At 44.3% G+C, this 15,603-nt stretch overlaps 1 protein-coding gene and 1 pseudogene across 2 annotated transcripts; both read left to right on the top strand.

Annotated features, from left to right (window-relative positions):
• Positions 1-649: 649 nt before the first annotated feature.
• Positions 650-6,019, top strand: OR8K66 (olfactory receptor family 8 subfamily K member 66). Of its 2 annotated transcripts, XM_059875174.1 has the most exons (2): positions 650-1,560; positions 5,884-6,019. In XM_059875174.1, the coding sequence occupies exons 1-2, from the start codon at positions 650-652 to the stop codon at positions 6,011-6,013; spliced, it is 1,041 nt and encodes a 346-aa protein (XP_059731157.1). In that variant the 3' UTR covers positions 6,014-6,019. The 2 variants fall into 2 exon arrangements, with proteins under 2 accessions (XP_059731157.1, XP_002693718.2); XM_002693672.2 differs by lacking the exon at positions 5,884-6,019 and having other exon boundaries at positions 650-1,705.
• On the top strand, positions 13,099-14,013 carry OR8K57P (olfactory receptor family 8 subfamily K member 57, pseudogene; annotated as a pseudogene).

Raw genomic sequence — 15,603 nt, 5'->3', positions numbered from 1 at the left:
GGTTCAGAATAGGGAACACATGTACACCCGTGGCAGATTCAAGTTGATGTATGGCAAAATCAATACAATATTGTAAAGCAATTAATCTCCAATTAAAATAAATAAATTTACATTTAAAAAAAATCAGGTTTCCCACTGTGGCCAAATGTTTAAAATGATAGTTTGTTAACAGAGCCATAAAGGAACTGTGTGTATTTTGTAATGAGAATCATTGACACAAAAAGTAAAATGGCTATTATATATGTTACGTTATGATGGTGGTGGTGGTGGTTTAGTTGTGTCTGACTCTTTGCAACTACATAGACTATAGTCTGCCAGGCTCCTCGGTCCATGGGATTTCCTAGGCAAGGAGAGTGGAGTGGGTTGCTATTTCCTTCTCCAGGGGATCTTCTAGGATCAAACCACCTCTCCTGCATTGCAGGCAGATTCTGTATCACTGATCCACCAGCGAAGTCCATCTTACCTTATAATGGTTTCTAAATGTGGTTCCAGGTTCAGTGATGGAGGTGAGTCTTGTTTTAAATCACTCCATCAAAAATAATTAGATTCGTCTTACACATAACGGCTTTGCATACTAAACTTTTATCAGATGGTATCTTCTGAACCCCAACATCTATTCTTACGGCTCTTCCCACAGTTATTTCCCTTGATGGCCTGGATGGACAAACAAAATCAAACAGTGCCTGGTGAATTCATCCTCATGAGAATCACAGACCGGCCTGAGCTGCAGGCTCCCTTCTTTGTGCTGTTCCTCACCATCTATGCAGTGTCGGCAGTGGGAAACTTGGGCATGATCGTTCTCACCAAGGTGGACTCCAAGCTACAGACACCCATGTACTTCTTTCTCAGAAACCTGGCTTTCATTGATCTTGGCTATTCCACATCTGTGGGACCCAAAATGCTGGTAGCTTTTGTAACTGATCAAAACACAATCTCCTATCATTGGTGTGCTATGCAGCTGACTTTCTTCATCTTGTTCATCATCAGTGAACTTTTCATCCTGTCGGCAATGGCCTATGACCGTTACGTGGCCATCTGCAACCCTCTGCTCTACACAGTAGTTATGTCACCGAGGATATGCTGGGTGCTGGTCGCAGTCCCCTATGTTTACAGTGCCTCCGTTTCTCTAATAACTACCATCCAGATATTTATTTCATCCTTCTGTGGCTATAACATCATCAGTCATTTCTACTGTGACAGTCTCCCCTTGCTAACTTTGCTGTGCTCAAGCACGTGGGAAATCGAGCTGTTCATACTGATCTGTTCCGTGTTTAATTTGGTTTCATCTTTTCTGATAGTGCTTGTATCTTACATACTGATCCTTAAGGCCATCCTAAAAATGAACACTGCACAGGGCAGGCAGAAGGCTTTCTCCACCTGTGGGTCTCATCTGACAGTGGTGGCTGTACTATATGCCACTCTAGCCTTTATGTATATGCAGCCCAAGTCCAGCCACTCTTTTGATACTGACAAAATGGCCTCTGTATTTTTCACTTTGGTCATACCCATGCTGAACCCTATGATCTACAGCTTGAGGAACAAGGAAGTAAAAGGTGCTCTGCATAGAATGTGGAAAAATCTCTGCAAAATTCCTATATAAAAGTAAATATAGGACTCTCTCTCCCACATGCGATCTCTTTCTCTCTCTCCCCCCCACCTCCCTCCCTCCCATGTGTGCGCGCTCTCTCTCTCTCTCTCTTTCTCCCTCCCCAAGCACTCCTCCACTCTCTTCTCTTCGAGTCTTGGATTCTCCTGCTATCTTATAAATAAAATAGAGCTGTAATACTGATTTTCCTAAGAGCTGTAGCACAGTTTGTCCAAGACCCAAGAGCTGTGATGTGCTGAGGGCTTTAATGTCCGTCGCTCCAAATCTTTGTTGTGACGAGACAAAGAACCGAGGAACATACACTCGCGTGACATCTATGGTGCCATGACTCGGGTTTAACCTGGCTGAAACAATCTCTACGTGGAAGAGGCCAAGCACAACAGGAGCCCAACTCAGCGAAGCTCCCGTGCTAGAAGCAGCAAGCAAAGAAACCCAGCGCAGGGGAAGGCCCATCGTGCTGGAAACTGGGACAGCGAAAAACGAACTCAGCAGAAAGCTCATGCGGCCCAGTCTCAGATTCCAGAAGACCTCCGGTTAAGGTAAGAGATCCTCGCTCCTATGGCTGGAGGACCTTTATAATCTCTCGTTTCTTGTTTCCTCAAACCTCCCACTAAGAGGTGGGTGGCAGGGGCACAATTGAGGGACTCTGTAGAGGCTACTCCTCAGCATGTCCCAAAGGCGCTATCTGCTGAGCCCCAATAGCTGTTACACAAGTCGGTGGGGGCTCTTCTGTCCTTTCTCTTCTCTGTGCCAAAGATTAGACCAATTAAACTGTGAGCACCGGTCAGATATTTAGTGAATTTTTCGGCGGGCTATGAAGGGGATTCTTTGGCATGTTTTTCCCACTGCTTTTTTCTCCTGTCCTTCAGCTCTCTCCCGGGACTCAAGCCTGACCAATACTAATGAAACTCAGGCTCTGATGTCTCATTGCAAAAATTCATTGAGAGACAAAGCGATAAGAGGTAGATTTGTTAGGATCCAGAGAGAAGCCACCCTTCAGGGTGTGAACCATTGCTGAGGGCAAGAGCTGCAGCCATGGAATTAAGCCTGGCTAGGTTTTGTGAGGGGATGGAATTCATATGCTAATGAGTGAGAGGAACATCCCAACCATTGGGGAACCACCCACTTCTCCCTCTTCTGACCTTGTGCCTTGGAGCTGTCCTGCCACCTCTGGGTGTGTCTGTTGGCTTATAGACTGGGGATTAAGGTTTACTTGAATTTGACTTGTCATCTTGGACCCAATTGATTTTAATTGGTTTACATTATACCCTTGTGCTCTGCCCCCTTCCCTCCTGTTTCATGCTCTTTTCCTGAACCCCATCCAGACCCACAAGGTTTCTACAATCTTCTGGAGAGACAACCAGAAAATAGCTGGCCTTGGGAAGGAAATACTCTATAATATCCAACCCCTAATCCTACCCAATACTGGTCACACTGGAGATCTTGGGGACGCCCAAACTCCAGTCTGAGGGGTCCCAGGAGGTCATCACGCCTTGACCTGTCTAGGGATCGGTCTTCAAAAGGTTGTCACGCCTCAACCTGTTTGGGGATCCTCTAGTCCCAGGGGTCCCAGAAGGTCGTCACGCCTCGACCTGCCCAGGGACCCAATCCTCAGGAGGCCATCACTCCTCGACCTGCCCGGGGATTCGATCTCTAGGAGGCTGTCATGCCTCAGCCTGCCTGGAGATCTGCACCCTGACCCAGGGACGCCTGGCTCTCAGGCTGCAACAGTTCTGGGCAGGATGAACTTACATCATATCTATTCCCGTCCACAGTGGGCAAAACAAACCTCTTAATTCTACCCAGCATTGGTAACACTGGAGATCTTGGGGACGCCCAAACTCCAGTCCGGGGGGTCCCAGGAGGTCATCACGCCTTGACCTGCCTAGGGATCGGTCTTAGAAAGGTTGTCACGCCTCAACCTGTTTGGGGATCCTCTAGTCCCAGGGGTCCCAGGAGGTCATCACGCCTCGACCTGCCCAGGGCCCCAATCCTCGGGAGGCCATCACGCCTCGACCTGCCCAGGGATTTGATCTCTAGCAGGCTGTCACGCCTCAGCCTGCCTGGGGATCTGCACCCTGACCCGGGGACGCCTGGCTCTCATGTTGCAACAGTTCTGGGTAAGATGAACTTATTTATTCCCGTCCATGGTGGGCAAACTAGCAATGAGTTACAAATCTCTTAATTCTACCCAGCACTGGTCACACTGGAGATCTTGGGGACGCCCAAACTCCAGTCTGGGGGGTCCCAGGAGGTCATCACGCCTTGACCTGCCTAGGGATCGGTCTTCAAAAGATTGTCACGCCTCAACCTGTTTGGGGATCCTCTAGTCCCAGGGGTCCCAGGAGGTCGTCATGCCTCGACCTGCCCAGGGACCCAATCCTCGGGAGGCCTTCACACCTCGACCTGCTTGGGGATTCGATCTCTAGGAGGCTGTCACACCTCATCCTGCCTGGGGATCTGCACCCTGACCTGGGGACACCTGGCTCTCAGGTTGCAACTATTCTGGGTAGGATAAGCTTCAGAAAGACTCACCCCTAAGGAAGTCTACCTATGGAAACAGAAAGAAGCCTATTACTTGTGGGACTGTGCCCGGGTCTCAGCAATAACTTGGGAGCCCAATGGGAACCCCATTGCCTTTCTGGAGAGGCTAAAAAAGGCACTTCAAAAGTTTACCAACCTGGACTTAAGACTCTTATGAGGGACGGGTGATTTTAAAGGACAAATTCCTGTCCCAATGTGCATCAGATATCAGAATTAAGTTATAGCAGCTACAACAGCAGGATCCTGCTGCCTCTTTAGATGAGATGGTCCAGACAGCCACCAATACCTTTTATAACAGAGAACAGGAGAAGGAGGCCAAGGCCCAGGAGAAGGAGAGAAAGAAAGAGACAAGGCATGCCTAGATGCTGGCTGCCCTCCAGAGAAACCCTATGGCAAACCCCGAGTCCTTGAAGGACAAGGCACAAGACATATGCCTGATCTGTAGACAGGCGGGGCATTAGGCCAAAGAGTGTCCAAACCGTGACAAGTCTCCTAGAATGGCTTGCCACAAATGCCATCAACTGGGACATTGGGCGGCACTCTGCCCTCGGGACCCAAGAGCCTCAAGGTCAAGTGCCAAGCCTACCCTCACGATGGTTCAAGAGGATTGAAGCAGCCTGCTCCAGCCAGCCCACCTGTCACAGATAACCATCACGGGGCTGGAGCCAAGGGTACAACTGGATGTGGCAAGTAGGTCCGAGAATTTCTTGGTTGACACAGGGGCTACCTACTCTGTCTTGATCTACTCCGGAGCCTTCTCCTCCCAAACCTGTACCATTTTGGGTGCTACAGGAAAAGCAACTACTAAAAGATTCACCCGAGCACTTCTTTGTTGCTGGGATGGACAAACATTTTCCCACCAGTTTCTGGTGGTCCCTGAGTGTCCTACTCCCTTATTGGGAAGAGATATACTCACTAAACTGGGGACCACCCTTGTGATGGGAAGTTTTTCATCCCCTAGAGCTCTACAGCTCCTGGTTACTACTGAAGAACCCATTACACCTTCAATAGAGAGGGACAAAAACTATGGGAAGACAAAATTAACCCCCAGGTGTGGGACCATTGGATTCCTGGGCAAGCCCACCAAGCTGAACCGGTCATCATTGTCCTCCGAGACCCCACTCGGTTTCCTAACCGGAAACAATATCCTCTCAAAAGAGGCTCAGGAGGGACTACAGCCTTTAATAAATAAATTCCTTGCTTGTGGGCTACTGGTCCCTACCAGTTCGCCATGTAACACCCCAATCCTCTCAGTAAAGAAAAAAGACAGAACCTAGTGAATGGTTCAAGATCTCCAGATTATAAATGAAGCTGTAGTCCCCCTCCATCCCACAGTACCCAATCCCTATGTAATCTTGGGAGAAATCCCACCCAGTGCCAAATGGTTTACAGTCTTGGATCTCAAAGATGCATTTTTTTGCATACCACTGGCTAAAGAATCCCAATACCTTTTTGCCTTTGAGTGGGAGGCCCCAGGAGAAAAACACCAACAGATGACTTGGACAGTATTACCTCAGGGGTTCAGAGATAGCCCCCACCTGTTTGGACAGGCCCTTAGCCGGGATCTCCTAAATCTGGACCTGGGACCTAATGGGAAAATATTACAATACATAGACGACCTACTAATCTGCTCTCCAGATGATAAAAGTGCCCAACAACATGCAATTCAGGTTCTAAACTTCTTGGCAGAAAGGGGATATAAAGTCTCCTGTGCTAAGGCACAGATGGTCGAGACAAAGGTCACTTACCTGGGAGTTCAGATTACACACGGGTCCAGGAGGCTGTCCTCTGATCGGGTACAAGAAATTCTCCAGTTGCCTTCCCCCACAACTTGAAAACAATTGCAAGCTTTCCTGGGGCTAACTGGTTATTGTAGAATCTGGATACTCAATTATGGTCTAATTGCCCAGCCCTTATATGAAAGCTTAAAGGGACGAGATGATTCAGTCCCACTGATGTGGGGAACTCCTCAAAAGGAGGCAGAGGCTACACTAAAACAGGCCTTAACTCAGGTGCCTGCCTTGAGGTTGCCAGACCCAGAAAAAGCATTCCAACTTTATGTCCATGAAAGAGAGGGAATAGCCTTGGGAGTGTTAACTCAAAGGTTAGGATCTGAGCCCCAGCCTGTAGCTTACTTATCCAAGAAGCTCGATCCAACTTCCCGAGGTTGGCCCCCCTGCCTTCGAAATCTTGCAGCTATTGCAATCATGATAGAAGATGCTTTAAAATTCTCCTTTGGGGGCAAACTAACTATTTTTACCAGCCACCAAGTAAAACAACTCCTAAATGGGAGAGGCCATTTATGGATGTCTAATCAAAGAATCCTCAGATATCAAGTAATGCTGATGGAAAATCCAGGCCTCACTATATCCCCTTGTGAGGTTCTTAACCCAGCCACCCTCCTCCCTACCCCCGAGGGCTCTCTCCCCTTTCACTCTTGTCTAGAAACCTTGGACCACTGGACAAAACCCCAAGAGGGATTATCAGAAGATCCTCTGACCAATCCTGAGGAAATCTGGTACACTGATGGAAGCAGCTTTGTCTTGGATGGAAAAAGAAGAGCCGGGTATGCAGTAGTCTCCAATTTTGAGACCATAGAGGCTAAGCCTCTGCCAACAGGTACTTCAGCCCAATTATCTGAGCTCATAGCCCTGACTCGAGCTTTAGAGCTGGGAAAAGGAAAAAGAATAGCCATTTACACTGACTCCAAATATGCCTTTCTGGTGCTACATGCACATGCGGCTGTTTGGAAAGAAAGGGGCCACTTGACCACCCGAGGGTCCGCAACCAAATATGGTGATCAGATTCTTTGACTCTTGGAGGCAGTCCATCTGCCCACTGAGGTTTCAGTCTCCCACTGTAAAGGACACCAAAAAGGGAACACGGAAGTGGCACGAGGGAACCAAGAGCTGATCAGGCAGCTAGGAGAGCAGCATTACAGAACCATGACCTAATAGGGATTGCCACCTTAGTTCCACAGACTAATTTGCCAGAAACTCCTTCATATACTGAAGGTGAGACTCTTAAAGCTAAGAGCGAGGGCTTTCAAGATCATATGGGGTGGTTCCAAAAGGAGGGACTCTTTTTTCTGCCTGGAAACCTCCAATGGAAGTTGATTAACTCCCTACATGCCACTACTCATTTAGGAGAAAAGGCCCTCCAAAGATTACTAGAAAGGTCCTTCAGAGGAACAGGCCTCCAAACAACTATAGGACAGGTGGTCTCCTCTTGTCCCATTTGCCAATTAAACAACCCTCAAGGAGCTCAAAAACCCCAGCTGGCCCAGCCCATCCAACGATGTGGGGCCTACCCAGGAGAGGACTGGCAGATGGACTTCACCCAGATGCCAGTTTCTCAAGGATATAATACCTATTAGTCATGATAGATACATTCACAGGATGGATTGAAGGCTTTCCCACCCAGACTGAGAAGGCTGAGGAGGTGGTAAAAAAACTGCTCCATGAAATCATTCCAAGATTTGGTCTGCCCAGGTCATTACAAAGGGACATCATTTACTTCTAAGGTCACCCAAGGAGTCTTGAAAGCATTGGGCATTACTTATTATCTCCATTGTGCCTAGAGGCCTCAATCTTCAGGAAAAGTAGAAAGAGCCAATCAATTCTTAAAATCAGCAATAAAAAAGATAACCCAAGAGACCTCCCTGGGATGGAAGGAGGCTTTACCAATAGCTCTCCTCCGCACCCACATTGCCCCTAAGGAACAGGTTGGTCTTAGTCCTTATGAGATGCTATATGGGAGACCTTTTGTTTATGTCAATGACCTCTTCCTAGATCCAGAGGTTCAGACCCTCCAGTCTTATACCATGGCCATTGGGCAATTCCAACAGGATATACGCTTGTGGGGTATGAACCAGGACCCAAAAGATTATCTAAAGAGTCACCACTATATGCTCCAGGAACTCAAGTCCTAATTAAAGTCTGGAAAGATGGGTCCCCAAAGGCTCAACTCCAGCCCACATGGAAGGGCCCCTACCCTGTAATACTTTCTACCCCTACAGCAGTCAAGGTACCAGGACATGACTCCTGGATTCACTACTCACGAGTCAAGCCATGGAAGAAAACAAAAGAGGACACTCAATACACCTGTGAGCCCCTGGGAGATCTCAGATACCTATTCAGAACTACCAATGAGTGTCATTCTAATGAACACCCCCAAAATCTGGTTTCTGGGGATAAGATTTCTCAGGATAACTCTAAGGAGCCAACACAGCTTGACAGAGACTGTACTCCAAAACAGACAGGAGATAGATCTTCTGATCCCTGAACAAGGCGGGACTTGAGCTATCCTGGCGATGTGCATTTAAAATTGACCAATGTCCCTACTAGTCCTTGTTATGCTATATTGATGATGCTTATGATTATTCCATGTACTGTCAATTGTCTAACCTGTTTTGTCTCTGCCCAGGTCAACCAGCTACAACATGCAGTGCCAGTTCAACAAAGATATAAAACTACAGCTGACCATGGAAAATATCACACACCCTTGGACACCGCTATAAGGACTCTGAGGCTTGAGACTAGCAAGAGGGGGAGGCCCAATACCCCTCGCCACCCCAGTTCAGCAGGAAGTAGCCAGAAAGACCTCGACGCCCCTATTCCCAAAGAATTGGGCCTCCCATCTCTTGAGGGGGGAATGTTAGGTACGTAGAATAGGGAAAAGTAGTCCAAAATGGCAGTGGCTAAAAGACAAGGAAGGTCTGAGGGCCAGAGTGAAGACTTCACGCACGACAAACAGAACAAACAGCACTCCTGGCTAAGCCCAATTTGCATAGGGCAGGCCCTGGTGGAGGAAAAAACATATAAAAGGAGGAGCCAAAGCGCTTTCTCTTGGACTCTCTCTCCCGCGTGCGCACGTGCGCATGCGCTCTCTCTCTCTCTCTCCCTCCCTTCCTCCCTCCCGTGCCTGCTCTCTCTCTCTTTCTCGCTCTCTCTCTTTCTCCCTCCCCACACACTCCTCCACTCTCTTCTCTTCGAGTCTTGGATTCTCCTGCTATCTTATAAATAAAATAGAGCTGTAACACTGAAAAAAAAAAGTAAATATAAAAGGCATGCATGATAAATTAGATTATGGACAACTGTTTATTTTCTGTTACAAATTACTCAAAAGCAGTAATGTGTGAAAATCATGCAAACTAGAAATGGTTTTTCTTGTGTCAACTATAGATGTTCAAGTTGTGATCATTCTTCTGGTGTCAACTTTGGTTTAACCTCAAGTTTCAGTGCAAGAGACTCAAGTCCAGATCATTGTTCTCACTTTGCCAAGTGTTTATGTTTCAACTGAAGGGAAGCCTTTTTTTTTTTTTTTAACATCCATCATTAAATATTTTTTAAAGACATTCTTGTGTATTTTAATAAAATGTTTGTGTGTGTGTGTGTGTGTGTGTGTGTATTACATAACATTTAAATACTAGTGCCTATCATACTGGCTAAGTAGAAGATGGCAGTTAGTGTTCTTTTGCTGGCGAGTACAGCAATGAGCAATACATCAAAAATATTTGTCTTAATGAAACATTAGCCATAACCCCTTTTATAGCTGCCATCTCAAATTTCTGTCAAATTATGAAACAAACATTTTTAAGCTTGGGGAAACAAAAATAAAATGGCAGTTATTCTCAAATGGATATGTGTTAATTAAAATTCCAAAAAAATAAATTTCAAGCTAAAATATTAGAAATAAGAAGTGAATTTTACCAGGTTGATGGCTATAATGTCAGCATACAAAAATAGTTATCATTTTGTAGACTATTTTTGTAGAGTAGCCTGCTTCATTTTATTCTTCGAAGCCAAATTTGCCTGTTACTCCAGGTTCTTTTGAATTACTGTTTTTGCATTTAATCCCCAATGATGAGTAAAACCTCTTTTTTTTTTTTTTTTCTTTTGGCGTTAGAATCGATTACATTCTTTGGAGCCAAAGATGGAGAAGCTGTTTACAGTTAGCAAAAACAAGACCTGGAACCGACTCTGACTCAGATCATCAGCTCTCATAGCAAAATTCAGGCTTAAACTAAAGAAAGTGGGGAAAACCACTAGGCCAGCAAGGTGTCAGTTCAGTTCAGTCCCTAAGTCATGTCTGACTCTCTGCAACCCCATGGATTGCAGCACGCCAGGGCTCCTTGTCCATCACCAACTCCCGGAGCTTGCTCAAGCTCATGTTCATCAAGTCGGTGATGCCATCCAACCATCTCATCCTCTGTCATCCCCTTCTCCTCCTGCCTTCAATCTTTCCCAGAATCAGGGTCTTCTTCAATCAGTCAGTTCTTTGCATCAGGTGGCCAAAGTATTGGAGTTTCAGCTTCAGCATCAGTCCTTTCAACGAATATTCAGGACTGATTTCCTTTAGGATGGACTGGTTGGATCTCCTTGCCGTCCAAGAGACTCTCAAGTGTCTTCTCCAACACCACAGTTCAAAAGCATCAATTCTTTGGTGCTCAGCTTTCGTTATAGTCCAACTCTCATATCCATACATGACTACTGGAAAAACCATAGCTTTGACTAGATGGACCTTTGTTGACAAAGTGATGTCTCTGCTTTTTAACATGCTGTCTAGGTTGGTCATAACTTTTCTTCCAAGGAGCAAGTGTCTTTTAATTTCATGGCCACTGTCACCATCTGCAGTGATTTTGGAGCCCCCCCCCCAAAAAAAATAATAAGTCTCTCACTGTTTCCATTGTTTCCCTATCTATTTGCCATGAAGTGATGGGACCAGATGCCATGATCTTAGTTTTCTGAATGTTCATTTTTAAGGTATGACTTAAATCAAATCCTCTGTAAATATGCAGGGGAGATAACTAATAGATTCAAGGCATTAGATCTAGTAAACAATATGCCTGAAGAACTATGGGCGGAGGTCCATAATATTGTACATGGCAAACAGAAGGGGAAAATGTGGATGTAGTGAAAGATTTCCTCTTCTTGGGCTCTAAGATCACTGTGGATGGTGACTGTAGCCATGAAATCAGAAGATGATTGCTTCTTGGCAGGAAAGCTATGAGAAACCGAGATAGTGTGTTGAAAAGCAGACATAACTCTGCCAACAAAGGTCCATATAGTCAAGGCTATCGTCTTCCCAGTGTTCTTGTATGGTTGTAAGAGCTTAATCGTAAAGAAGACAAAACACCAAAGAATTGAGGCCTTAGAACTGTGGTGCTAGAGAAGACTCCTGAAAGTCCCTTGGACAGCAAGGAGATCAAGCCACTCAATCTTAAGGGAAATCAACTGAATACTCATTGTAAGGACTGATGCTGAAGCTGAAGCTCCAGTATTTCAGTCATCTGATGCATACAGATGACTCAATGGAAAAGTCCCTGATGCTGGAAAAGATTGAGGGCAGAAGAAGAGGGCATTGGAAGATGAGAGATAGCTGGATGGCATCACTGAGGCAATGGACATAATCTTGAGTAAACTTTGGGAGATGGTGAAGGACAGGGAGGCCTGGCATGCTACAGTCCATGGGATTGCAAAGAGTCTGTCACAATGGGTGACTGAACAACAGCAAACATTTTTATTATGTTTTTTGATGAAAGCTACACATTTAGTTTGATGCTACAGGCTTGTCCTCTTTGAATAGTGGGGAAAAAATGTAATCCTTGGAAAGGGAGTTAATATTATTAAGAAGCTCCACCTTTTAAGATTTTCATGATTATACTTGTACCCTTAATGAAGATATGAAATATGATATTTGATATCATATGATATAAAATGGTATATAAATATGATATATATTTGATATAAATGGAATTTATTTCAAAATTTTAACACCAAATAATGACAGATTCTCACAGTGTTTTCCAACTATATCTGAATTAAAGGCATTATATCAATGTGTTTATAGTCCTTGTAATTTATCTGCTTCTAATATATGAGTTTCCCAGATTTATCCATATATTGCAAGGATCAATGCCATTTGAAAGTCATCATTTTTAATTTTTTGCTAGAGGTGAGGTCAAAATAAAATATTAAAGCATCCATTTCACTACATTGTGACTTCATCACCCCATTGTGACTCTCACTTCCTCCCACCTACAAATCTTTGAGGCTGTCAAATCATCCCTTAAATGACTAACTGCACATCTAATGGAGATTGGAATGAAAAAGAAAATCTGTACAGATACAGATTTATGCACAGGACAGTCCTTTCAAAATTATGAAGCGGGAATGTATATTTTGCTTAAAATTAAGGTTATTTTCCACTCTTTATTTAGTAGCTCTTTCCAAAACTCACTTTATTCTCTCTCAAAAAATTACTTTGATGTTTAACTATATGCATTTAAACGTATATTTTTGATCTCTCTTTGTAGATTACATTTACTGTCATGCATTTATTGTTGAAAGGTATAGTTGGTGGCACCAGCGGAGGGGGTGGGGGGGAAGGATTAGAAATGATTCAGCTTCTCTAACCTCCGTTCTTAGTGTGCACAGTGAAGGTCCGATGTTCACCCTTGTCCATGATGTTTTGTACATATTTTCAGGTGATTATTGGCCATTTGTATATCTCCTGCGAGACATTTCTGTTCACATCCTTTGTCTGCTTTTAATTTGGGTGTTTTTTCTATTGTTGAATTATAAAAGTGTTTTGTATATTCAATGTATTAGACACATCAGACATATGATTCCCAACTTTTTCCATTGTGAGGGTCACGTTTTTTAATACTTTGAGAATGTCCTTTGACAGACAAAACTTTATTTTAATTTTCATTTATATAAAGTCAAATTATTTATTTTTGTTTTTTGTACTGTTTATGTGTCATGTCTAAGACACTTGTCAGGAGCTAAAGTGACTTGGGAGAGAGAAAACTGAGCTGCCAATTAAATTAACAAACCATAAACATAAGATTTAAAATTGTAACCACTTCTTACAATGATAATCTCATCATAGCTCATGAAGGTTAATCATTATTTTTATATTTATTCTCAGTTTATATTTCCCGAATGGCCTGGCTGGACAAACACAATCTGACGATGCTGAATGAATTCATCCTCGTAGGAATCACCGATCTCCCTGAGCTACAGGCGCCTTTGTTTGGACTCTTCCTCATTGTTTACATGGTCTCAGTGGGGTATAACCTGGGCTTGATCATTCTCACCATGATAGACTCCAGGCTACACACACCCCTGTACTTTTTCCTCATACATCTGGCTTTTACTGATCTTGGTTACTCAACAGCGTAGGACCCAAAATGCTAGTAAATTTTGCCATAGATCAGCGTACAATCTCTTATGATTGATGTGATACCCAGCTCTCTTTCTTCAGTAGGTTTATCACCAGTGAAATTTTCATTCTTTCTGCTATGGCCTATGACTGCTACATGGCCATCTGTAACCCTCTGCTCTACACAAGCATCATGTCACAAAGGTTATGTCACACACTTGTGGCCATTCGTATCTAGACAGCCTCTTTTTGTCTCTGCTAACCATCATAAAAATTTTTATTTCATCGTTTTGTGGTCATGATGTCATTAAGCATTTCTATTGTGATAGGCTGCCCTTGATACCTTTGCTTTGTTCAGACAAACGTGAAATTAAATGGATAATTCTGATCTTTTCAATTTTTAATTTGGTTTCATCTCTTCTGATAGTTCTCATGTCCTATATCTTGATCCTTGTTGCCATCTTTAGGATGAACTCAGCGGAAAGCAGACACAAGGCTTTCTCCACCTGTGGATCTCATATGACAGTGACAGTCATATTATATGGTATTCTCTTCTTTATGTACATGCATCCCAAATCCAGTGATTCCTTTGATACTGATAAAATGACATCTTTATTTTATACTTTATTAATACCCATGCTGAGAGAAGGCAAAGGCACCCCCACTCCAGTACTCCTACCTGGAAAATCCTATGGATGGAGGAGCCTGGTAGGCTGCAATCCAAGGGGTCGCTGATGGAGTGGACATGATGGAGCGACTTCACTTTCACTTTTCACTTTCCACTTTCATGAATTGGAGAAGGAAATGGCAACCCACTCCAGTGTTCTTCCCTGGAAAATCCCAGGGATAGGGGAGCCTGGTGGGCTGCCGTCTATGGGGTCACAGAGAGTTGGACACGACTGAAGTGAATTAGCAGCAATCAGATCAGATCAGATTACATTAGTGGCTCAGTTGTGTCCAACTTTTTGCGACCCCATGAATCGCAGCACGCCAGGCCTCCCTGTCCATCACCAACTCCCAGAGTTCACTGAGACTCATGTCCATCGAGTCCGTGATGCCATACAGCCATCTCTTCCTCTGTCGTCCCCTTCTCCTCTTGCCCCCAGTCTCTCCCAGCATCAGAGTCTTTTCCAATGAGTCAACTCTTCGCATGAGGTGGCCAAAGTATTGGAGTTTCAGCTTTAGCATCATTCCTTCCAAAGAAATCCCAGGGCTCCTTCAGGATGGACTGGTTGGATCTCCTTGCAGTCCAAGGGACTCTCAAGAGTCTTCTCCAACACCACAGTTCAAAAGCATCAATTCTTCAGTGCTCAGCCTTCTTCACAGTCCAACTCTCACATTCATACATGACCACTGGAAAAACCATAGCCTTGACTAGACGAACCTTTGTTGGCAAAGTAATGTCTCTGCTTTTCAATATGAATCTAGGTTGGTCATAACTTTCCTTCCAAGGAGTAAGCGTCTTTTAATTTCATGGCTGCAGTCACCATCTGTAGTGATTCTGGAGCCCAGAAAAATAAAGTCTGACACTGTTTCCACTGTTTCCCCATCTATTTCCCATGAAGTGATGGGACCAGATGCCATAATCTTCGTTTTCTGAATGTTGAGCTTTAAGCCAACTTTTTCACTCTCCACTTTCACTTTCATCAGGAGGCTTTTGAGTTCCTCTTCACTTTCTGCCATAAGGGTGGTGTCATCTGCATATCTGAGGTTATTGATATTTCTCCCGGCAATCTTGATTCCAGCTTGTGTTTCTTACAGTCCAGTGTTTCTCATGATGTACTCTGCATATAAGTTAAATAAGCTGGGTGACAATATGCAGCTTTGACGAACTCCTTTTCCTATTTGGAAACAGTCTGTTGTTCCATGTCCAGTTCTAACTGTGGCTTCCTGACCTGCATACAAATTTCTCAAAGGGCAGATCAGGTGGTCTGGTGTTCCCATCTCTTTCAGAATTTTCCACAGTGTATTGTGATCCACACAGTCAAAGGCTTTGGCATAGTCAATAAAGCAGAAATAAATGTTTTTCTGGAACTCTCTTGCTTTTTCCATGATCCAGTGGATGTTGGCAATTTGATCTCTGGTTCCTCTGCTTTTTCTAAAACCAGCTTGAACATCAGGAAGTTCACGGTTCATGTATTGCTGAAGCCTGGCTTGGAGAATTTTGAGCATTACTTTATTAGCGTGTGACATGAGTGCAATTGTGCGGTAGTTTGAGCATTCTTTGGCATTGCCTGTCTTTGGGATTGGAATGAAAACTGACCTTTTCCAGTCCTGTGGCCACT

This window comes from Bos taurus, chromosome 15 (assembly GCF_002263795.3).
Source record: "Bos taurus isolate L1 Dominette 01449 registration number 42190680 breed Hereford chromosome 15, ARS-UCD2.0, whole genome shotgun sequence".
NCBI classification, from domain to species: Eukaryota; Metazoa; Chordata; class Mammalia; order Artiodactyla; family Bovidae; genus Bos; species Bos taurus.
This window is presented reverse-complemented; position numbering and strand designations above follow the sequence as displayed.

Excerpts from the sequence above, each read along its gene's own strand:
- OR8K66 (XM_059875174.1), top strand. The coding sequence starts at position 650 with ATGGCCTGGATGGACAAACAAAATCAAACAGTGCCTGGTGAATTCATC. Across the intron at positions 1,561-5,883 it reads AAGGAAGTAAAAGGTGCTCT|ACAAAGGTCACTTACCTGGG; the intron begins GCATAGAATGTG and ends CAGATGGTCGAG.